The sequence below is a fragment of the Schistocerca americana genome, chromosome 4 (genome assembly GCF_021461395.2).
Source record: "Schistocerca americana isolate TAMUIC-IGC-003095 chromosome 4, iqSchAmer2.1, whole genome shotgun sequence".
In the NCBI taxonomy this organism is placed as follows: domain Eukaryota; kingdom Metazoa; phylum Arthropoda; class Insecta; order Orthoptera; family Acrididae; genus Schistocerca; species Schistocerca americana.
The window spans coordinates 466459091-466484543 of NC_060122.1; the positions used below are offsets into that span (position 1 = coordinate 466459091).

The 25453-nt window shown below is 38.7% G+C and overlaps 1 protein-coding gene across 1 annotated transcript in view; it reads left to right on the forward strand.

Moving 5' to 3' along the window:
* The first annotated feature begins 10721 nt into the window (after window positions 1-10721).
* LOC124612707 (DNA polymerase epsilon catalytic subunit 1) overlaps window positions 10722-25453 on the forward strand; it is a 313866-nt gene continuing 299134 nt past the window's right edge. Inside the window, exons 1-4 of the mRNA XM_047141058.1 lie at window positions 10722-10879; window positions 21002-21125; window positions 21221-21439; window positions 25038-25273. Of these exons, the coding sequence (XP_046997014.1) occupies window positions 10806-10879; window positions 21002-21125; window positions 21221-21439; window positions 25038-25273 (653 nt within the window). The 5' untranslated portion in view covers window positions 10722-10805. The remainder of the gene's footprint in view (window positions 10880-21001; window positions 21126-21220; window positions 21440-25037; window positions 25274-25453) is intronic.

Here is a 25453-nt window from a genome sequence, read left to right on the forward strand (position 1 = left end):
GGGGTGGGACAACCTGACCAACATTGCTTTGATGAACATGTGGATAGTATGCCACGATGAATACAGGCATGCATCAATGCAAGAGGATATGCTACTGGCCATTAGAGGTACTGGTGTGTATACCAGTCTGGACCATCACTTCTGAAGGCCTCGCTGTATGGTGGTATAACATGCAGTGTGTTGTTTTTATGAGCATGTTGATCTCTATTCCAATGTTCTGTACAGGTTTCCGAACTCTCTGAACCGGGCTGATGTAAAACTTTTTTTGATGTGTGTATTTGCAGTTATGACATGTACATTTCAAATCACATCAAAATATACACACATAAATTTGAAATCACACACAAAAATGTTTACATCTAAGGATAATTAATATCTTTAACAATACACTATGAGATGGTCATTATGAGTCATTATTCCTGGGCATGTTATGTTGTCTCCACAAGCTAATGATAGTTCAGGTGAGTATAACAAGTGGAAAACATTTGACTCAATCTAAAGCTTACAGTTGAAATGAATCTACTGGGGTGCACTTACACGGGACACCCTAATATTGTAATGATACTAATATAAACTAAAATGAAACTATTATATTATAAAATATGTATGTCTCTGAAAGCTTCCATAAAGCGGATCCTTGATTGTGCACGTCCTCAGAGCCAAAGATACTGCTTCTGGCCCGAGACTGTAGTGTAGGAGTAAGAGAGTGTTTGGCGCACAGCAGTGGATATCTGTCTGTGATCGAAAGAGGATGCAGTAGGCAATTTCTGTAGTGTGCTCTGTAATGCCACCAAGTGTTAGAGTATAATGTAGGAATTATGAGTACATGCATTACTGGAAATATAAATATGGAAGCAGAAGTCTTTTCACAAGAAAAGCAAAGAAGCTAAATTTTTATGACTTTCGTTTTGCCAGAGCATTAGTGTAAATGGATTTGCTGATAATTGGTAACACTGAGTACTATGTTGAGTAACACCAAATTTGATGTATTGGCTAATTAGATATTTCCCTTTTGTAATGTTTGTAAGATTTGTTAACACAGGTATACCTAATTTGATGATCTGTCATTATGTTTTTTAGTGAGTTAGATAATACTTGCTGCATATCGTTTTTGACTCATTTAGTAAAAAGGATGGGATTTTTCTGACTAATGTAATTTCAATTGTCAGATGTTTTGAAAGGCCAAACTTAACTTAAAATACAATTCCACTATTGGGAAAGTCAGTGTTAGTAGTTCACCCAAATCGCTACTGCCTTCCTGTCCAGTCGATATGTTTTCCAAAGAGATTGAATTTTTCTTAAATATTTTCATTTATCAGCCATGAACTGCTCATTTATGAACCACGGACCTTGCCGTTGGTGGGGAGGCTTGCGTGCCTCAATGATACAGATAGCTGAACCGTAGGTGCAACCACAATGGAGGGGTATCTGTTGAGAGGCCAGACAAACGTGTGGTTCCTTTTCAGTAGTTAAAGGGGCAACAGTCTGGATGATTGACTGATCTGGCCTTGTAACACTAAACAAAACGGCCTTGCTGTGCTGGTACTGCGAACGGCTGAAAGCAAGGGGAAACTAAAGCCGTTATTATTCCTGAGGGCATGCAGCTTTACTGTATGATTAGATGATAATGGCGCCCTCTTGGATAAAATATTCCGGAGGTAAAATAGTCCCCCATTCAAACCTCCGGGCAGGGACTACTCAAGAGGACGTTGTTATCAGGAGAAAGAAAACTGGCGTTCTATAGATCGGATCATGGAATGTCAGATCCCTTAATCGGGCAGGTAGGTTAGAAAATTTAAAAAGGGAAATGGATAGGTTAAAGTTAGATATAGTGGGAGTTACTGAAGTTCGGTGGCAGGAGGAACAAGACTTTTGGTCAGGTGAATACAGGGTTACAAATACAAAATCAAACAAGGGTAATGCAGGAGTTAGTTTACTAATGAATAAAAAAATAGGAGTGCGGGTAAGCCACTACAAAAAGCATAGTGAATGCATTATTGTGGCCAAGATAGACACGAAGCCCACGCCTACTACAGTAGTGCAAGTTTATATGCCAACTAGCTCTGCAGATGACGAAGAAATTGAAGAAATGTATGATGAGATAAAAGAAATTATTCAGGTAATGAAGGGAGACGAAAATTTAATAGTCATGGGTGACTGGAATTCAAGAGTAGGAAAAGGGGGAGAAGGAAACATAGTTGGTGAATATGGATTGGGGCTAAGATATGAAAGAGGAAGCTGCCTGGTAGAATTTTGTGCAGAGCATAACTTAATCGTAGCTAACACTTGGCTTAAGAATCATGAACGATGGTTGTATGCATGGAGGAACCCTGGAGATACTGAAAGGTATCAGATAGATTATATAATGGTAAGACAGAGGATTAGGAACCAGGTTTTAAATTGTAAGACATTTCCAGGGGCAGATGTGGACTCTGACCACAATCTATTGGTTATGAACTGTAGATTAAAACTGAAGAAACCGCAAAAAGGTGGGAAATTAAGGAGATGGGACCTGGATAAACCGAAAGAACCAGAGGTTGTACAGAGTTTCAGGGAGAGCATAAGGGAACAATTGACAGGAATGAGGGAAAGAAATACAGTAGAAGAGGAATGGGTAGCTTTGAGGGATGAAATAGTGAAGGCAGCAAGGATCAAATTGGTAAAAAGACGAGGACTAGTAGAAACCCTTGGGTAACAGAAGAAATATTGAATTTAATTGATGAAAAGAGAAAATAAAAAAATGCAGTAAATGAAGCAGGCAAAAAGGAATATAAACGTCTCAAAAATGAGATCGACAGCAAGTGCAAAATGGCTAAGCCGAGATGGCTATAGGACAAATGTAAGGATGTAGAGACTTATCTCACTAGGGGTAAGATAGATACTGCCTACAGGAAAATTAAAGAGATCTTTGGAGAAAAGAGAACCACTTGTATTAATATCAAGAGCTCAGATGGAAACCCAGTTCTAAGCAAAGAAGGGAAAGCAGAAAGGTGGGAGGAGTATATAGAGGGTCTATACAATGGCGATGTACTTGAGGACAATATTATGGAAACGGAGGAGGTTGTAGATGAAGATGAAATGGGAGATACGATACTGTGTGAAGAGTTTGACAGAGCACTGAAAGACCTGAGTCGAAACAAGGCCCCCGGAGTAGACAACATTCCATTAGAACTGCTGATGTCCTTGGTAGAATTCTTTACAGACGAATGGAAAAACTGGTAGAAGCTGACCTCGGGGAAGATCAGTTTGGATTCCGTAGAAATGTGGAACACGAGAGGCAATACTGACCCTACGATTTATCTTAGAAGAAAGATTAAGAAAAGGCAAGCCTACGTTTCTAGCATTTGTAGACTTAGAGAAAGTTTCTGACAATGTTGATTGGAATACTCTCTTTCAAATTCTGAAGGCGGCAGGGGTAAAATACAGGGAGCGAAAGCCTATTTACAATTTGTACAGAAATCAGATGGCAGTTATAAGAGTCGAGGGGTATGAAAGGGAAGCAGTGGTTGGGAAGGGAGTGAGACAGGGCTGTAGCCTATCCCTGATGTTATGCAATCTGTATATTGAGCAAGCAATTAAGGAAACAAAAGAAAAGTTAGGAGTAGGTATTAAAATCCATGGAGAAGAAATAAAAACTTTGAGGTTCGCCGATGACATTTTAATTCTGTCAGAGACAGCAAAGGACTTGGAAGAGCAGTTGAACGGAATGGACAGTGTCTTGAACGGAGGGAATAAGATGAACATCAACAAAAGCAAAACGAGGGTAATGGAATGCAGTCGAATTAAGTTGGGTGATACTGAGGGAATTAGATCAGGAAATGAGACACTTAAAGTAGTAAATGAGTTTCGTTGTTTGGGGAGCAAAATAACTGATGATGGTCGAAGTAGAGAGGATATAAGATGTAGACTAGCAATGGCAAGGAAATCGTTTCTGAAGAAGAGAAATTTGTTAACATCAAGTATAGACTTAAATGTCAGGAAGTCATTTACGAAAGTATTTGTATGGAGTGTAGCCATATATGGAAGTGAAACATGGACGATAAATAGTTTGGACAAGAAGAGAATAGAAGCTTTCGAAATGTGGTGCTACCGAAGAATGCTGAAGATTAGATGGGTAGACCACATAACTAATGAGGAGGTATTGAATAGGATTGGGGAGAAGAGAAGTTTGTGGCACAACTTGACTAGAAGAAGGGATCGGTTGGTAGGACATATTCTGAGACATTGAGGGATCACCAATTTAGTATTGGAGGGCAGCGTTGAGGGTAAAAATCATAGATGGAGACCAAGAGATGAATACACTAAGCAGATTCAGAAGGATGTAGGTTGCAGTAGGTACTGGGAGATGAAAAAGCTTGCACAGGATAGAGTAGCATGGAGAGCTGCATCAAACCAGTCTCAGGACTGAAGATCACAACAATGTGTACAGGGACCAAAGTTATTAGTTTTGAGCAGGGACAGAGGATTCAGTACCTACGGGAGAGAATGTATTATCTAGTGACTGTATTTCTTTATTGGTAGTGGGAGTTGCATTTCCCAATCAGTTCATATAACGTTTTTGCTAACAATAACACAGAGTAAGCACACCACTTCCAGTTACAACACGCTACATGGTAACTCCAGTTTTGTATGCAATGCCAGTTTAAGCATTCATTCAATGTATTCCAAAAAGAAAAACCCAGAAAGAATGTTACATAGTAAACATTGATTTTTAGTATAAATGTAATGTTTTGGGACATTTCTACAAAAGTGTGGTGAATACATCTTGAATCATGTATCAGAAGTAACATTTATCATTTTCTTGATAATGTGTAGTAGTCTACACATTGTAAGGTAATAGTATTTATTGATTTATCTGTTTAGCATCTATGCAATTGTATTTGTCAAACACAGAAATTAAAAAATAAAATGTACCTAATGAAATTGCCTGCAACATGTACCAGTAAAATTAGAATTTCTTTGCATGCAGATCGTGTATAATAATTTTTTCCCAGTAATAACTACATGTAGAATAAATAGTAATATAGATAGTAAAGGAGTATAGCATAGACTGAAAAATGCAAAAATAGAAGCTTCTCATGGGATTTGTCACTCAAGTGCATTATATATATTGGTGATTAATTTATGTAATCATTCCTTGATCTTTACGATATTTGTTAACTGAGTAGCACTATTTATCTATTAAAAGTGTCTACGTTCTAATTTAAAATTTATGGCATCCTTTAAATCTTTAATGTATTGAGGCAATGCATTGTGGAACTAAATACCCATTTAGCTTACATGCTTCCTATTCTTTGTGATGTAGTTGTAACGCTCAGCATTCGTGTAGAGACTGCTTAGATTTGCTTTGGTTAAGAGGATGCATTTAAATATATAGACTGCTGTCAGAGTTTGTATTCCCTGAAAAGCCATCTGCAGTGAGTTCGTGTAGGACTGTAGGTAATTATTTGAACAGTCCATTTTTATAAGATAATTTTTTTTTAAATAAGATTTTGAGCTGGTTCAGAGTGCTATTCTACACGAAGCAATGGAATAGCAATATACAAAGTGTGCCAATTTGATGTCTTCTAAAGTGCAAATGTTTGCAATAACTCTCAGTGCTAAGCAGGCTGAGTTAAGTGTGTTTGCAAGGAATTTTACATTGTGTTCCTAGTCCATAGCTTTATCTATACACATTCCCAAAAGTTTTTCAAACTGAACTCTCTGTATTAGAGTGTTATCCCATTGTAAATATGTCCTCATGCTGAATTATTTTACCATACTGTATGAAATTTGTGAGACCATTATTTAAAAATGGAGACAGAAAAAAATAGAAAACTATTGTCCCATACCACTTCTTTCTGGTGAAATTGCACATCATTAGTTACAGAAAACAACAGCATACTTTGGAATTGTAATCAACACAATTTTAGTGCAAAACGCAGTTGTATAGTGCGTTGTATACTGCAACCAAGAAATAATTAAAAATTTGGAGAAAAAGAAAAGTGTAATATGAGTCAGTTTGGATTTATCTAAAACCTTTGACATGACTGCCATTCAACCCTTCTTGATCATCTGGAAGCAATGGGTATTAAAGAAAGTGTTAAAACGAAGTTTTAGTCATATCTCAAAAACAGATCTCAGATTTTAGAGCTCACCTGGGTGAATTGAATTTCAATAAATAAGCTTAATTTCAAAAGGAAAAGAAGTTCCTTGCGGAATTCCCCAGGGCAGCGTCTTAGGGCCACTACTCTGTATCATGTTGTGAATAATGTACTGTTACAGTATGATACAGCCAAAACTGTATTATAAGCAGATGACACAAGTCTAATAGTGAGTGACTTAAAAACTCATTACATTCCACTATTGATAAAAGTATTGAGGCTTGGTTTGATGTAAATAAACTTACACCTAATGCAAGAAAACAAATTATGTTGTATTGGTATGTTTAGCTACTGAGAGAGCCAATGCATTGGTTAGTACACTCGACTCACGTTGAGGAGGACAATGGTTCAAATTCCTGTCCAGCCTGATTTAGATTTTCTGTGGTTTTCTTAATTCGATTAAGGCAAATGCTGGGATGCTTCCTTTGAAAGAGCGTGGTCAATTACGTTCCCTAGCCTTCCTTAATATGATCCTTTTGCTCCATCTCTAATGTTTTCATTGCCAGTGGCACATTAAACACTAATTTCCCCCCCTTCCAGTAGGTTTGATATTTAATAAAAATACACTACTGGCCATTAAAGTTGCTGCACCACGAAGATGACGTGCTACAGACGCGAAATTTAACCGACACGAAGAAGATCATTCACACAAGGTTGGCGCTGGTGGCGACAAATACAACGTGCTGACATGAGGAAAGTTTGCAACCGATTTCTCATACACAAACAGCAGTTGACCGGCGTTGCCTGGTGAAACGTTGTTGTGATGCCTTGTGTAACGAGGAGAAATGCGTACCATCACGAGTCCGACTTTGATAAAGGTCGGATTGTAGCCTATCACGACATAACTGCTCGCGTTGGTCGAGATCCAAAGACTATTAGCAGAATATGGAATCAGTGGGTTCAGGAGGGTAATACGGAATGCCATGCTGGATCCCAATGGCCTCGTATCACTAACAGTCGAGGTGACAGGCATCTTATCCACATGGTTGTAACGGATCGTGCAGCCACGTCTCGATCCCTGAGTCAACAGATGGAGACGTTTGCAAGAGAGTTCAAAAAATGGTTCAAAAGGCTCTGAGCACTATGGGACTTAACATCTCATGTCATCAGTCCTCTGGAACTTAGAACTAATTAAACCTAACTAACCTAAGGACATCACACACATCCATGCTCGAGGCAGGATTCGAACCTGCGACCGTAGCGGTCGCGCGGTTCCTGACTGAAGCGCCTAGAACCGCACAGCCACCAACGGCCGGCACGAACAGTTCGACGACGTTTGCAGCAGCATGGACTATCAGCTCGAAGACCATGGCTGCAGTTACCCTTGACGCTGCATCACAGACAGGAGCGCCTGCGATGGTGTACTCAACGACGAACTTGGCTTCACGAATGGCAAAACATCATTTTTTTGGATGAATCCAGGTTCTGTTTACAGCATCATGATGGTCGCATCAGTGTTTGGCGACATCACAGTGACCGCATATTGGAAGTGTGTATTCGTCATCGCCATACTGGCACATCACTTGGCGTGATGGTATGGGGTTCCATTGGTTACACATCTCCATCACCTCTTGTTCGCGTTGACGGCACTTTGAACAGTGGACGTCAATTTCAGATGTGTTACGACCTGTGGCTCTACCCTTCATTCGATCCCTGCGAAACCCTACATTTCAGCAGGATAATGCACGACTGCATGTTGCAGGTCCTGTACGGCCCTTTCTGGATACAGAAAGTGTACGACTGCTGCCCTGGCCAGCACATTCTCTAGATCTCTCACCAACTGAAAACGTCTGGTCAATGGTGGCCGAGCAACTGGCTCATCACAATATGCCAGTCACTACTCTTGATGAACTGTGATATCGTGTTGAAGCTGCATGGGCAGCTGCACCTGTACACGCCATCCAAGCTCTGTTTGATTCAATTCCCAGGCGTATCAAGGCCATTATTATGGCCAGAGGTGGTTGTTCTGGGTACTGATTTCGCAGGATCTATGCACCCAAATTGCGTGAAAATGTAATCAAATGGTTCAAATGGCTCTGAGCACTATGGGACTTAACATCTGAGGTCATCAGTCCCCTAGAACTTAAAAATGTAGTCACATGTCAGTTCTAGTATAATATATTTGACCAATGAATACCCGTTATCATCTGCATTTCTTCTTGGTGTAGCAATTTTAATGGCCAGTAGTGTAGTTTTTAGCAGCAACTATTTTGTTAGAAATCGTTCTTCACTTCATTGACCACTCCCCCTTCCCAGAAACTAATATGAGGATCCCTGAACCTTAGCTCATATCTTGGTTGTGATATTGATTGGATTTACTGTTTGGCCACAATAACTTGACAACTGCGCTAATGCTGCCAGGAGTGGAGAAAATCATCACAACTTGAAAAATATCCGAACAGCAAGCTGCCCTTAGACGCTAAATATTACGAAAGGCTTGTGTTTATTAGCAAGTAACTTCTGTAAGCAATTGCTGAGGTGTTTCCATTAGAACAAAATCTACTCAAGTTTACTTGTTCGAGTCATGGGGTAAGTTTATTTCAGGAACTTTCTGAATGTATTTATTGCAGAAGTGCAGTTATTCTTAAAAAGCTAATCAGTCTTCACAGGTGTTGCATTATTGTTAATGACTAAAAATTGTGACAAAACAGAAAAAAATGTTAGAGGCGTATGTATTGGTATCACCAAGAATAACTATTCAGTGCACTAAAATTTCACTGAGATTAAAAACTTTGAGGATGTCATGTGCAAGTTTGAACATCTTCTGTCTAATGTATAAGCAAATATTCGATAACAGGAAAAAGACGAACCATGGTATCTCACCAGGGGACTGCCTTTCACTTACGCTTGAATTTACTACATTTATGATAAACGTAATGCTTTTTTGTTTACAGTAACATTGCAAAATTGCTAAAATTTAAAGATGTCTATACTGCCATTCTGCTTACCATTTCGTTGAAACAAATTATTTCGCACTTCCTTGATTGGTGGTGCCAATTATATGTGTTGAAGATTTCCAGTGGTAGTCTTTGTGCCATTGTCATTTTCGACACTGACGTTTTTGCACACACAACTTCTTTAAGTTTGAGAAAAACTTCCACAGAATGACACGTTTGGGAAGTACTTGCTGTAATATGCAAGAAAGTAGAACGAATTTTCATCCTACACCGGAGTGCGTGCTGATTTGAAACTTCCTGAAAATTTAAACTGTGTGCCAGATCGGGACTCGAACCTGGGAACCAGTCTCGCATACAGTTTTAGTTTGTCAGGAAGTTTCGTGCAAGAAACTGTATTCACTAATTGGCGAATTTCTTGAAGTGAAGTCGACAAAACTATTGGTCGTTGACTTGAGGGGGGGGGGGGGGTGTGTTTGCAGATATGGTGATTCCTATATTCCACACTATTATTTGATTTTATCGATAATGTGCCATAGTATAGCAGGAAGTTCGACAGGATGCTTGATAAATATGATTTGAGGATTACGATGTTACGGTGGTTGGAGACAGGCAAAAAATCGTAACGACTCAATGAGGAAGATTGAACTATTGCCGAAAAAGGAAAACAAAACATCCGTGAAAGTTGTATGTCACGCATGAAATCGTTGAGAGCAGAGGCGACAAAACGGTCCTTTTACCGCCCTACAACTGCGATCTAGATCTGATAGAACCGGCATGGGCCAAAATACAGCACAATTTCAGGGAGAATATTGTCACTGGTGACATGTCGAAGGAAAGATTGAAGAATGTTGTTAATGCCGCTTTTCTTTCAGTTACTGCAAATGGCTGGCAAGATTACTGCAAGAAAGTGCAGCAGCTGTGGCAAGAGTATTGGACAAGAGATGGAATAATGGAAGTGTTAATTGATTAAGGTACCGTAAATACCACGCCCTCAAGCAATGATGATGATGATTTTGAATCAAAAACAAATGACAGTGATCCTTAGTGAACATCATTTTGACGTTTCTTTCAGGCACTGTTAATTACACTTTGTAAACATTACTGGTGTGGTATGCTTAATAACTGCAATGTGCAAACATATTCCAAAAATCAGTACTTGACTTTCTACTAGTTTTGTCGCAAGTTGTACTTTCATGTACTTTCATTTTTCTTTATTTGCGAGGAATAAAAAATTCAAAAGTTGTTGTTGAAACTCTTGAGCATGAATATATCAACAAATTAGGTGATTTCCGGTACGACGGGAGTGTTACTTAACCGGTCGTATTTTCGTGAGAGGCGCGTCCGATTTCCTGTTAAGCATAAGACGTTGATAGTGGTGCCGGCACTCTGCAAACAGCCGACGCTGCGTTCCCGTTACCGCTCCTCATCTCTTGACAGTCATAATGAGTGGGTACCGCCGTTCCCGATAGCCATCACGCCAATCATCAACTTACCGTAGAAAACTGTATATTGAGTGACTTGTGTGCCCGAAAATTTTTGCTTTGAGAATTTTGATAGTAGCTGTTTATATGCATGTTCATGTTCTCTTTGGTAGTGGAAAAATGTTTTCTGTTGATATTTACCGGATACATACAGGCATATCTTTACTGTTTTCACTGATTGCGCGGGAAAGTATTTGTTTTTGTGTACACGACACAGTGTGGTGCATTTACTTTGCGGTATTGAAGATACGTGCGTAAGGAAGATTTAGTAATTAGTTGCAAGTATGGTGTTAGAAAATACTGGAAAGTACAGACCTGAAAGAAAGGAGGTAACAACAAAAGGGACTGGTTTTCCTAAGTGAGTACATAAACAGTTCTATTGCAAACATTTGATAAACAGAAAAAGAAACACACTACCTTAGTTGACTACGTAAACATTGATATATTTGAAGGCCCAACACGTTATTCCCCAATCCATTGGTTGAACGCAATGTATACGTAACTGGGTGAATACCGTGAGATTCTGCGCTCCGATACAACGGCAATGTTGAGGACAAAATGTTTCTAATCCATTATTAGCACACAATGGTTTCCATTATTTTTGCGAGTCGAGTCGAATGTGTGCTAGAGTTAATCAATGGTAAACATCGCGGCTATTTCATTCCACTTGCAGAGCCACACATAGAACGTTTCGCACACTATGACAGCACTCTGGACGGGATGCCAAAGGCATACGCAGACCCGCAAAGAAAGTTCAGCCCTGGTGTGGAAGCTGCAAATGGTTGCGAATGTCTTGTGCGTGGTGGACCTGTGGAATAGTTAGTCGGTACCAGCAGTTGGTCTGCAGAATGGGTTATAAATTAGACCTGTTAATAACGTGGTCGTGTCTCCTATGAAACACAGATTGGTAATGTGGTTTAGTTTCTTTCTTTGAAACACTTACTGACTTGCTTCTCATGGTGGTTCAATGATGGCCTGAGTTTATTATTTCTATATAAATTTCTGCACTGTAGTCACTATGTTCCATAGTGTCATAAAGTAAACTTTCAGGGAAGTGGAATGAATCAGTGTCACCATTAACAAAAGAGAAGAAACTTAATCGGTGAACTATTTTAACGTTACACTGTCGATGTACTGGTTAATGTTATTTGTGCATTTGCGAGAGATATGTATCTAGTAAATTACAAGGAAAGCCACTACTTTATTTTTTTAAGTAACTGCTCCATCAGTTATGTTAAATAGCTGCTGTTTACTTTTAGTTTGTAACTCAAAAGATATGTATTACAGGCTTTGTTTGCAATGCCATAGCTCCTATTTGTCACACAGTCCTAGAATGGGCACTCGTGCTTGTCATGTAGCTAACAGGAATTTTCGGCAAACAGGACTTTTCAGGTCCTCGCCATTAGAGGTGTATCTGAGACTAAAACCGTTTGATCTGAGTTTCTTTATTAGCTTATCTATTTAGTGACAACATTTTTACATGTCATTCTGTAAGAAATCTTCACGGAATGTTTCAATTAGGCCTAGTGTATGACTATTAATGTCTGCTTCGGGGGTAGGCTGGTCACCTTCATGTATTAGGAATTTCATAAAGTGTATCTTAATAAATAAGACTCTTTGCTGTGAATCAGTGGTATCTGATATACTTGATTTTTTGCATGGCACCCTTCCATCTCATCAAGCCTCATAACCTCCTTTGCTTTAGAAGTCAGAGAGAGATACTGACGTATTCTTTGTAAATTACTAATTTCTTCACTCTAAAATGCAACAAATTTTATTATTTATGTAAATAACATATTGGGTTTTTCTACTTTATTCATGAGTATACAAAGCTCAGGACTTTTTTTGCTGGTAAAGATTGATACAGCACCTCACATGCGCAGTGTGGCTATGGGTGGGTAGGAGGAAAAAGAGGTGTGTCTAATGGAAGATTAAAGAATAGTTGCAATAATTCTCTGAAACATTATCACAAATGTTAAGAAACATGTACAAGGGAGCAGAAAATGTGACACATATAAATACCTGAGGTCTGCATTATATGTGAGGGGGGACTCTTATGACTCACCTTCTCACTCTGACAGTATTGTAACCTTACAATTGCTGTTTCCTAGTGACTGGATGAATCCATATTTGGTCAAAATTAGTGATATATTGTTCATTGGGCAATGCTGAGGTGATCCTGCACACCCTGGCCAAACTGCCAAAGCTGTGCTCCCTCCCACTTATCTCTCCCCCCACCCAACAAAAAGAGATCTTATTTGCAAATTTTCCAACACGGATTTAGTAAATTTTATGATTTTGCAGTGCATATTTAATAGAAATCAAGCATTCTTGACGAATATTGCACACAACAAATTAAACCTTCATTGTTGCACATAAATTCCAAATTGTGTAAACATTCCAAAAGAATCTTTTGATTCATGAGAAATCTATGTTTACCTTATTCCACATGATGACATGCTTGTCACAATTGACACTAAAACTCTTTGTGTCAAAGCTTCTCAAGTTCGTAGAATGTCTGCTGTTGAAAATAGTCTCTTTTTTTTTTCAAAGAATTTATAATGGCATTGGTCCAAAGCAGCATAAAAGAATTCGCCCTTCTTAGTATCAGCCGATTTGGCTGTTAAGGATACGGTACTTGTATACACACCTTTTTTTTTTAGTGTGAGAGATGGATATCTTCATTCCTATATATTTTGCAAGACCAACTGTGAGCCAATGGTATATTTGTTGAAGTTTAGGCCCTAAGGTTTGAAGTTTTGTGTAGATGCTGTCTTTTGTTTTTATCTTTGTGTTTCAGTTGTAGCCGTTGTGTTCTGTTTCTAGCACATCATTTAGTAGTTGTGGGCGGTGGCTTAGATCATGTTTTGCGTTAGAAATATTTAGGTTTAGTGGAGATAGAAAGTGTATTGAATATTGTTGTTCATCTTTGACCAGTGACATACCTATTAGCACATTTTTAAAAGTTATATGCAATGCCGAAGGTGAATCTTGGGATGATTCTGCTGCATCTCTCTGTAGCTTGTGGGTTTGTGTAGAACATTTAGCTTAGAGTGTCATGTATGTTTAGCTATGATGAAGGTACTTAACCCAGTAGTGTAGAGTATGCATGAGAGAAGGTAAACACTAGAGGTACTGTCTTGAGACAGTATAACGATAGTAGAAGAGGGAGTCAGAGGCAGGCAGAAGCAAAAACAGTAGCCCAATGTAGTACTGCCCCAAATGTTACCATGTGTAGCCAACAGCTGGAGAGTGTACCATAATTAAAAGTCAGAGAGCACACTTGAGATGTTGCAAAGTATGCCTTGGCACTCACTGCACAGAATGCAATATTCGCCGTCTTTGTTACTTACATACCACTATATAGTAAGTAGTTCACTCTGATGACTCTGAACAGGACACACCTTTTAATGCTATGCTGCATTCCCTGAATATTTCCTTTATATTTGCCTATCCAAAACGTGTGCAGGACTTGGGTGCATTTCATTGGATGAGATGTGACTATGCCACATAGTTCCTCATTCAGTCTGCCACCTTCATTTCCATCCAGTATTAAGAAATGGTCCTTTAAGCTTCATAGTGATGTATTGAGAGCTTAGTATCTATGTATTGCATAAATCTGAATCTGGCCTGTTCATCAGTTGTGTTGTTTTGCCCTAGACTATGAAGCAGGGAACAACTTCCAACTTACTGGTAGCACAGCAAATTTGTCTGTTTTGAGTTAATTGAGCTTTGTTCCCTGATATCAAAGCATAAAAACTTCATAATATCTATAAATCTCTCCCTCGACATTTTATTGTGAAATAACTGTAGTTGCCAGTTTTCTAACCACTCGCTACACATTTTTATTCTTTTGAGACAAAAAGACCTAATGTCGTATACCGCAGCAGTGAACGTGTTCAGTTCAGACAGACACTAACTACTGTTTGCATTTTGCCTGTTAGTTTCTGTCTCTGTACACAGTTTTGTGTGCTTTAGCACTGAGTCAATATAAACAATGGCCAAGAACTAATAATATTATGAATTTTATTGTTTCTCTTCACAAGGGCAGTGGCTCCAACTGTCTGCTGTTAAACATTATAATTTTGTAAAGTTCTTTGTGGATTCAAGGTATAATGCCAATTGTCCCATTCTGTTCCGTCTTTTGCGAATTCTGGATGGCACACAAAAATTGGTGAAGGTAACTGACTGATACCTCTTGCTCTCCATCTTTCTCTGTTTTATTGTATATCATCCGTTCTTGAATGACATGCTGGTTTTGATGGAGGAGTTTGCGTTGCCACTGTAACAATTATTATTATAATGTCTCTGAACACACTGCACTTACATTCATGTGATTAAACACTGGTTACAATATAATCCTCACTCATAGTTTGTTCTTGTCATTAATATTCATTACCTTTGAAGTTTTGTTGTGAAACTCTTGCAAGTGTTCTAAATTTTCCGTTACTTCCTTGCCTAGCCATTTATAGGACGTTTTCAATATTTTTATCATGCCTTACACACATTCAAACATTTTAGGTATAGTCAGATTCTATAATCAGCTCAGAGCCCACAACATGTGTTGTAGCATCACTTCATATGCATTTGCAATGCAACTGAGCATTTACAGCACTCTCCGGTGACATAGATGCGTGAATAAAAATTAAAGTGATCAGAACAGGCACTGCCACAGTTCTAGGTATAACATTAGAAATAAATACAATGGATTTTACTACAGATCTGTTATTCCTAAAGTGACATCTCTTTTAGATATAAATAAAATTAATGAATTTCCAAAGTTTCATTTTAAAATAATATTATTGTTTTAGTCATACAAAATTTCAAAGCACTCATTTTCATCACTTCCACAATTCTAATCTTAAAGCAATCATTGTGTAAAGGATGTTAAAAAAAATCTGTGTCCAAACTGACAGATATCACTATGGATCTAACAAAAAATATATTTCGTTGAGCAACCAGGTGTCACAAATACTAAACCTTCCTTAGTACTCCTAAGGAAAACATTGTACATCAAAGGTGATTTGAGGTATGTTGTGTTTTGACATCCTGATGTTCACATTCAGCTGACAAACTGCATGTAGTGCTGAAGGGCCTGCCTGATAGTTTTAGTAGATAACATGAAGTGAAGTAAGTAAAGAGAGAACTTTTGACATATGCAGTTTGTTTAAATGATGCAGCTGAAGGTAATGATCAAAGGCCTCGGTGAATGTTGTGCAAACATTTCTCTGCACAAAGATGTCCACATTATCACACATTTATTGCAATCCATGTTCAATTAGACAATACTGGCATGTTCATGGTTCACACACCCAGTGCAAACAGACCACAGGTGGTGCGTACACCGACCTTTGTAGGAGATGTGCTGTTATGCTTTGAGAAAAGACTGGAGGCAAGTACATGAGCAAATGCTGCTCAGTTCAGGGTTCAGAATAGTTAAATATAGAACGTGTTATATGAATGGCTGCTTCATTTTTTCGTCCTTCCAGAGAACGGACACTGTGACCAAATGCTTATGCACTTTGGATGCAGCTGTATGCCAATTTCTGTAATGAGCTTCAGTTTCCTATTAAAGTTTTCTGTTTACATGTGAGGATCAGTTTGCTTCAGAAGGAATGTAGAACTGTCAAAACTTGCCTGTACGGTGGATGAAAACCCACATAAAACAAATTTGCGAGGTCATCAAAGAATACATGTTCGCTTTTATTGTGGAGTACTACTTTCCTGGGATCTATGTGTTGTTTCCTTTACTCAGGTGGTTCTGACAGAACTTGCAGAATATCATTAGTAATTTTGCTGATCATGCCATTGTAATAGGGGCGACTTGACAGCTATAGATAGGGAGTGTTATGCCATCAAAACTGGTGCCAGAGACTGGGGTTTGTGTGGCATTGTTCTGGATGTCTTGGCCGAAGATTACCTTGAGCAGATAGTTAGTGAACAAAATCGTGAGGGTAACATCTTGGACCTCCTGGCAACAACCAGACTTTAGTTAACATAGAGGAAGGTGTAAGTGATCATAAGGCTGTGACAGCATCTATGACGACGGGTTCTACAAGGAATGTTAAGAAAGGTAGGAAGATATATTTACTCAGCAAGGGTGACAGGATACAAAGATCTCAGAAGTCAGCATCAAATATTCAGTGATGAAGACGAAAATGTGGAGAACAAATGGAAAAAAATTCAAAGGCATCATTCAGTATGCCCTAGACAAGTATGCTCCAAAAGAGCTTTTAAGGGATGGAAAAGATCCATCCTGGTGTAATAGCCATGTTAGAAAAGCTCTACGTAAACAAAGAGCACTTCATCTCAGAGTCAAGAGAAGTAAAAACCTAGCTGACAAACAAAAACTGAATGAAGCAAAAATGAGCATAAGGAGAGAAATGTTCAGTGATTTTGAAAGTAAGACGTTGTCAACTGAACTGAGTAAAAAACCTGAGAGATTGTGGTCGTATGTAAAATCAGTAAGTGGGTCAAAATTATCTGTTCATTCTCTCAGCAACCACAATGGCACTGAAACAGAAGATAACAGAGAGAAGGCTGAAATACTGAATTCGACCTTCTTAAGGTGTTTCACTTCGGAAGGTTGTTACACAGTCCCTCCTTTCAATTGTTGTACAAACGTCAAAATGACAGATATTGAGATAGCTCATTGTGGAATTAAAAAGCAGCTACAATCGCTTAGTCGTGGAAAAGTGTCAGGACCAGATGAGGTACCTATAAGGTTCTATTTTAAAGGTTATGCGAAGGAACTTGCTCCCCTTCTAGCAGTAATTTATTGTAGATCGCTTGAGCAACGAAAGGTACCCAATGACTGGAAAAAAGCACAGGTCATTCCAATTTTTAAAGTCCATAAGACAAGCCCACACAATTATAGACCTATATCGTTGACGTCAGTCTGTTGTAGAATTATGGAACAAGTTTTATGCTCAAGAATTATGATGTTTTTAGAAAATGAACATCTCTATAAAAATCAACATGGATTTTGCAAAGAGATATCCAGTGAAACTCGGCTCACTTTATTCCTTCATGAGATCCACAGCGCAGTGGACGAGGGTGCTCAGGTTGATGCCGTGTTCCTTGATTTCAGTAAGGCATTTGAGACCGTCCTGAATTGCTGTTTAATGAAAGAAATATGAGCTTATGGAGTATTGGAGCAGACTTGTGATTGGATTAAAGACTTTCTTGCAGATAGAACTCAACATGTCGCTCTTAATGGAACAAAATTGACGGATATAAAGGTAATACCCGGAGTACCAAAGGGAAGTGTGATAGGATCGTTGCTGTTGGCAGTATATATAAATGATCTAGTAGAAAGCGTCAGGTGCCCTTTAAGGCTATTTGCAGATGATGCAGTTGTTTATACCAAAGTAGTGACGCCAGAAGATGGTAAGAATTTGCAGAACAACCTGCAGAGAATTGATGAATGGTGCAGGCTCTGGCAGTTGACCCTGCACATAAATAAATGTAACATACTGCGCAAACCTAGGAAAAGAAATCCACTACTGTACAGCTACACTATTGATGACAGCTGGAGATAACATCTGTTGTAAAATATCTGTGCTTAACTATCCAAAGCGACTTTAAGTGGAATGACCATGTAAAACAGATAGTGGGAAAAGCAGACACCAGACTCAGACTCATCAGAAGAATCTTAATAAAATGTAACTCATCCATGTTCATCTATCTGGTATCCCTATCAGGTAGGACTGATAGAGGAGATAGAGAAGATCCAACGAAGAGCGGCGAGTTTTGTCACAGCATTGCTTAGCTGGTGAGAGAGTGTTGCGGAGATACTAAACAAAAATGCACTGGCAGACATTACAAGAGAGGAATTGTGCATCATGGAGAGATTTACTATTGAAATTTTGGGACAGCACTTTTCAGGAGGTGTCGGACAACATATTACATCCCCCCCCCACATACATCTCGCATATTGACTACGTGTAGAAAATTCGAGAAATTGGAGCCAACATAGAGGCTTGCCAACAATCGTTTTTCCCACACACTATTCACAAGTGGAACAGGGTTGGAGGGATCAGATAGTGGCACTGAAAGTTCCTTCCAGCACACACCATAGGTGGCATGCGGAGTATGATGTGGACATATATGTAGAATGTGCAGACTATTCGTAAGAGCACCTGGTGATGTTATTGAAGGAGTTCCCTTATGTATCAGAGGGAGTATGTGATGTATGTGGTTCCAGTATGATGGAACTGTGCTCACTCTGCAGAACCATTGCATGCAGCATTAAACCATGCTTCAGGCAATCAGGAGTGACCTGTACATTGACCTCCCAAGATCCCTGGATCTCACCCCATTAACCTTTTTTCACTGGGGGTATGTGGAAACAGAAGTATATTTTATTCGTGTAGACTGAGAGGAAGAGTTGGGTGGAAGAATTCTTGCAATGGCCATGCAGATATAGAAAACACAACACATTTTCCAAACACTGGATGCTCTGATCCATCAATATTGGGCCTGCTCATTTTGAACATTTATAGTTCCACTGATCAGAACAATGAAGAACTGATACACATTTAACATTGTTTTATTCGCAGTCATGCCCATTGACCCTGACATTCCATACTCACTCAATATGTCTTACTGATATCTGCTTGCTTAGCAGATATATTTGTTGTTGTCTCCAGCATTGCAGCTCTCAGATTGAGAATTGAACCACAGAATGTACTGTTTCCATTGTCAGCTTGGCATGGTGGAATGAAGTGCTGCTTAACCTGGAGAGATACAAATAGCAAGCGATGTACTTATTGTACTGTCTCACACTTTAAGTGATTGTGTTTTATATTGTGACAAAAGGAAATGTTGTTAGTTAATGTATGTTTTCTTTCCATTTTAGCTGATGTTGCAACATTTGTGGCATCAGTCATAAAATATTGTTTTATTTCTGATCTGCTTTTTAAAGTCATGCAAAGAAAATAGTTTCTGTTCCTCCCCAGTTCCATGTTAAGTAGGCCTAATCATAGTTGTAGATTTTATGATCGCCTTATCATGAAGACATGAAACAGTTTAAATGATAACTAACTGAGTACATCACTGCTGCTGTTATTGCTTATTTGTATGTCCCCTGGATCTCAATTGTAACCTCTTGCTGTGAAATGGGAAAGTCAGTTCTACAATTGTTGTACCTGTTCTCTGCAGAAAATATAGCTACCTGCCAAGCATTTGTCAAACAATGGCATGTTTGAGAGTAGGATGAAAGTTGGTTTTGTGAGGATAGAAAAAATGCTGTTAGAATGGCACTGAGCCATCATTTGATGCACGAACTGAGTTCTAGGAATTTTAGCAAATTGGAGGCAGTGCCAGCTTAGGCAAGGAAACCAGTTGGTTAATTGTTCATCTTCCAGTTATTTCTAGACAAAGAGGACAACTTGAAGGACTGTTACTGAGACCACACCCCAAATACAATTTACTCTTACCAAAGCCACTTGTGGGGCAATACAGAGTACTGTGCACAGTAGATTTTATGAAGATGTTATGTATTTGAAGGCTGCTTAGTATTTTTGCACTTTGAACTGTGACTTTGCAGGCTTACAGAGGATGTCATTGATGCTGATCTACATCCTTAACAGTGGTGCAGTGGGGGTTAAGTTTGTGTACAAGATGACAATACTTCACCACACAGGACTGTTCTCATAATGAGTATCATCAAAGCTGTTCCCCATTTGGGAAATCCATAATTGCTGTACATGTTGTATTTTGTTAACTTCAGATTAACCATGTGCAGCAGATAATGGACAACTATTGTTTCATGTAAATTTACGAAAATGAAGGCAAAATTTAGCATGAAAGTCGGGTAGTTAATCTGCAAAGTATTGAACTGAAATTCCATTATCTTACTTATAATTGCATTTAAAAAATGAAAGTATGTCAGCTGTCATAATAAAAGAAGTCCTAGTTTCAATGCATTTATTTTTTTAGAGGAAAGATGCTCTTTCTTTATGTATATGAGGATAAATCACTGCTTTAGGGGAGGTTTTTAGGAAAGCTTATGTGTGAGATATTTAGGTGTATTTAAGGTAGGTGACCGGCTTTTGCAAAGGGAGACAACAGTTGGTGTAGTAGGGCACCACTAGGAGAAACATTGAGAAAATAGTATCAGGAGAGTGTGGAAGATCAACTAAAAGAAATAAATAAGCTAAAGAATGTTCTGGTCATTTAGAACAAAGTAAGAAAGTAAAAGGAGGAAGGGTGATACTTCCACAAGGGCAGAAGGCTGGAATGTGGTGGGATCATGACGGGAGTGAAGCACAGGGACTAATAAACAGGTGATGGGGAGGGGAGGAGATAGTTGAGAGAACAAAAGGTGTGTTGTTAGGAGACCAGTGAAGATTGATTCATACTACTACTGCTACAATAACAACAGCAACAACCACCACACTAGCAGTGATAGCAATGTATAACACTAGAATGTGAACATTTTCCCATGAGTGGTTCATTTGTGTGGCTTATTTTTCAGAGATGATACTTCAGAGCTTAGAATTCGTGAAGCAGTTGAAAATGATAAAATTGACAGTAAATATGGCTTTGAACGTGTATCTGATCATCTGGAACGTGTTGGTTTCCTTATTAACATGCACACAGTAAGTAAAATAGAAACTATTTTTTTATGATTTGTTCTGTTTTATTCAAAAAATGTTGTTTCCCTGCAAATATATGTGAATTTTATTTTTTGCAGACTGAAGTTCTAGATGAAGACAAAAGGCTTGTAAGCGCAGTTGATTACTATTTTATTCAGGAAGATGGAAGTAGGTTCAAGGCATCACTGGCTTATTTACCTTATTTTTATATTCTACCAAAACGGGAGTGTATCAATGAAATATCGGGCTACTTGAGCAAAAAGTATAGTGGCACAATAGCAAAAATTGAAGTTATACCAAAAGATGACTTAGATATGGTGTGTTGCACTTATTTATTTCCTTAACTGAATAATCTTTTAGATTAGTAGTGCTATTTTGTAAAAAATAAGTAACAATATAATTTTCTTAGTGCTGTGGGCTCTCCATCTCGGTCTCTTGGAACCCAGCAAATAATTTCCTTCGTCCATCATCTGTCCACATGTTCTGCACACTTCCAAATTTTCATTATAGTCATGATTCAGTCTTCCACTTCAGTCTGTTAACTGATCTATCTGTTTGTTCTTGTGTTACCCCAAGTAATTCATTGCTCATTGACCAGCCCTAAGTTTTTGAATGGTTTTTTATAGTTTAAAGTTCATGTCTTGCTACCATAAGTTAAAGGTAGTTTTGTACCCAGATTGTAATTTTCCTTTTCAGATGCGTTGGAAGCTAAGTTTTGAAAACTCCATTCAGTTTTCCAAAAGGAATTCCAGGCCAATTTAACTCTTCTGTTTGTTTATTTTTCTCATTGTTCAATCTTTGACTTAAACTGTCCTAAGTATAGAAACCAATGCAGTGGATCTATGACTTCATTGTTAATTAGAACTGTTTTACTTTTTGTATGTTTGTTATATATTATTTGAGTCTTATTGCAATTGATTTTTAAGGTAGTTTCAAAACTCGTGTCTAAAGTGCTTCCATTTGCTGTTTAAGTTTGTCTGCCCTGGAGGGCAGGTGTATATACTCGTGAGTCAAAACACTATGACCACAGCCCACTGTGAGACAAAATCCTGCCTGGTGGCCGTGTAGGCATGTGATACAGTAAAGAAAGTATATAAGTGGACCAGAAATGAATGGGGAATCATCCTAACAACTGTACAGGGCATGAATGGGGAAATCCTTTGACAAAGGGAAACCATTACAGTCCAGCACCTGGGAAAGAACTTCAGAAACAGTGAAGCTTGTCAGCTGTTTGCTTGCTGATGTCATGAGCATTGATGGAAAGTGATTGAAGGACAGTGAAACCACGAATAGACGACAAGATATTGAATGTACATGCTTCATTACAGAATGTAGAGGTAGGTGGCTTGCCCATTGTAAAGCAGGACAGATGGCAATCTGTGGAAAATCTGAGAACAGAGTACACAGCTGGTGCAGGCATATATTCTGGAGCACATGGTTCATTGCACATTGTTGAACATGGAGCTCCACTACAGACAATTAATATATATTCCCATTTTGACCCCATGACTTTCTCAATTATGAGTGTGGTGACTCAGTATTATCAGTATTGGACCATGCATCAATAGAAACATGTCTCGTAAGGTGAATCATGCTTTTTGTTGCACCAGACGAGTCACTGTGTCCTAATAGCTGACATCCAGGTGAATGGGTGCTTGAAACATCCACCATGCCATGGATGCAGGCATGTGTGTGCAGTGTTATTCTGTGGGAGACTTTTGCCTGGGCTTCCGTGGGACCTATTGCAGTAATTGAAGATGCTGTGACACCTGTAGACTACATGAACATTGTTGTAGACTACCTGCATCTCTTCATGTTGAGATTGTGTCTGATGGCTATGGCATCTTCCAACAGGATCACTATGCATGTCACAAGGCCAGAATGATGCTACTGTGGTTTGAGGAATATGATAGCAAACTCATGTTGGTGTCTTGGCCTTCAAATTTGCCTCCGAGTCCAAAGGGACACTATTGGGCATCAACTCCATGTCATCAACCAACTGACCTATAAATTACGGGAATTATGTGGCCTGTGCATAGACATCTTGTGCCACATGCCTCCAGAAACCTGCCAAGGACTTGCTGAATCCATATCAGGCAGAATAGTTGCTATAATGTGTTCCAAAGATGAATCAACACACTATTAAAGTGCTTATCATTATGTTTTTTCTGATCAGTGTAATGTCATTAGTAAAATGAATATGGTTCATTAACATGTATGTCTTGTTTGTGTTCCCAGCTTAAAGCTATGAAAACTTCTTGTAATTTCATTGTTCTGAAGAAGTTTCATGCATGCTGTGGCATATACAGGATGAGTCTGTGATGATGTTATAAACTTTCATTAATGATGGAGAAGGATAAATTTATCAATTTGAGGTAAGGGACCCTGGTCCGGAAATGACTAAGTCAAAAGTTATAAGCAAAAATCATTCCGATACCTCTGACAGTGGAATGCTTATATCGGTTAGCTTGTTGATAAGTCTGTAGGGTAGGAAAGTTGTAGAGATGGTAGTATGGACCAAAACAATAAACAAAACCTTCAGTAAGCATGGTCTCTAAAATGCATACCTTCATAGCTTTGGGCACTAGTTCAGTAGGAGAGACGTTTCATTGTACCAAATATGAACAACTGCTCATAGCTCTTAAGGTATGCATTTTAGAGTCCATGTTTACTGTATGTTTCTTCTTGTTTTGGTCCATACTGTCACCTGTTAAAATTGTCTGCCCAACAATCTGAGAAACAAAAGCACTATTACATGTATTTCTCTGACAGAGGTATCAGAACGATTTTCACTGATAACTTTGACTTGGTTGTTTCCAGACTGGGGCCCCTTACCTCAAATTAATACATTTACCCTTCTCCATCATCCCTGAACATTTGTAACATTATCAAGGAACCACCCTGTATATATAATTAAAGATTTAAAAGTAATAACTTACTGAATAGTAGAGGCATTGAGTTGTCAAAACAAGCCACTGAGAACTTACATAGCTTTTGGGTGAATTCCTTTTCAATCCATATAGAATGTGTGCATCGTTGAGAGAAAGGAGGGGGGGGGGGGAGGGGGGGATAGGAAATGGGAGCTGATGGATGAGAGAGAGAGGTAGTGGGTACAGTGAATTAGGAATGTCATATGGGCATTACACCACCAAGTGATCTAGTGTAGTACACAATGATGTGAAGGAGTGGATTGGGTGGGGGAGATAATGGGAAGTGGGTGTGGTGTAGGATGACTTGAAGTGCAGTTCTTGGAGCAGGGTAGAGGTGGGTGAGGGGTAGGTATCTGGAGAAGACTGAGGTCGATCGCGTAATCCACTTGACACCAGGTCATAGTTTATGAATAAGGTATTCAAGCTATGAGATGTTTTCATATGAAGCATTAGTTACTGACCCAGGTAAGGACTGCTTTCCCATAATTCATTGTGCTGGAGGTAGGGTAACTCCTTTATGGACCACTGTATATGTACCTAATAACAACTGTGTTCTACATTGCCAAAGCATTTTTAAAACAGATATTTCTTTTGTAATTTGTGAAACACTGAACATTTGTGTATTTGTTGAGTAGTGGTTAGGAGCATTTTATTGGTTATTGTACTTGATGTACGGTTCAGACGTATTTCATAGAATTGTAGCCATGTTTTGCTTGTAATATTAAACTGCAGGAAAGATATGTATTACGTGCTGTAAAAAATGTAAATGCTGTGTGGTATTGCTGGCTGGATTATCCTCCAGGTGTTCGCAAAGGCTTTCTTTATTAGCACTCACTGCAATATGTGAGAGCTATGCGCTAAGTGTGACTGTAATGAGAATGAGTGCACGTAAGTGAAGTGTTGTGTTCATGTTGTTGATGACAAAAGAGAATGGATAATAATACTTTTGAATATTAATAAACTTTTTTTTTCTCTGTGTGAGCAGCCAAACCATTTAATTGGCCTTCAACAAAAATACCTGAAACTTTCATTTGTAAGCATTACTGACTTAATGAAAGTTCGTAAAGATCTTCTGGCTGCTGTTCGTAAAAATCGTGAACGGCACAAAGGACGTACAGTCTACTCAGAAATGTTGAGCAATGCTCTGGCAAACAAGGAAGGTATAGATGTTGCAACTAAGCGTACTGCTACTGATCACCTGGAGAGTATTATGGACATAAGGTAATGAAGGTTTTTTTATGCTTTAATATGTAATTGCAGTGAAATATAACAATAAATTAGTATATTAGTATTATGAAGTATTGTCCTTGATACTTTGAAGAACTGACATCCAAGGCATCACTGTCTTGGTAGGAGAAATCCCAAGATGAAATAGCTTGCATAGTGAAATGGGCAACTTCC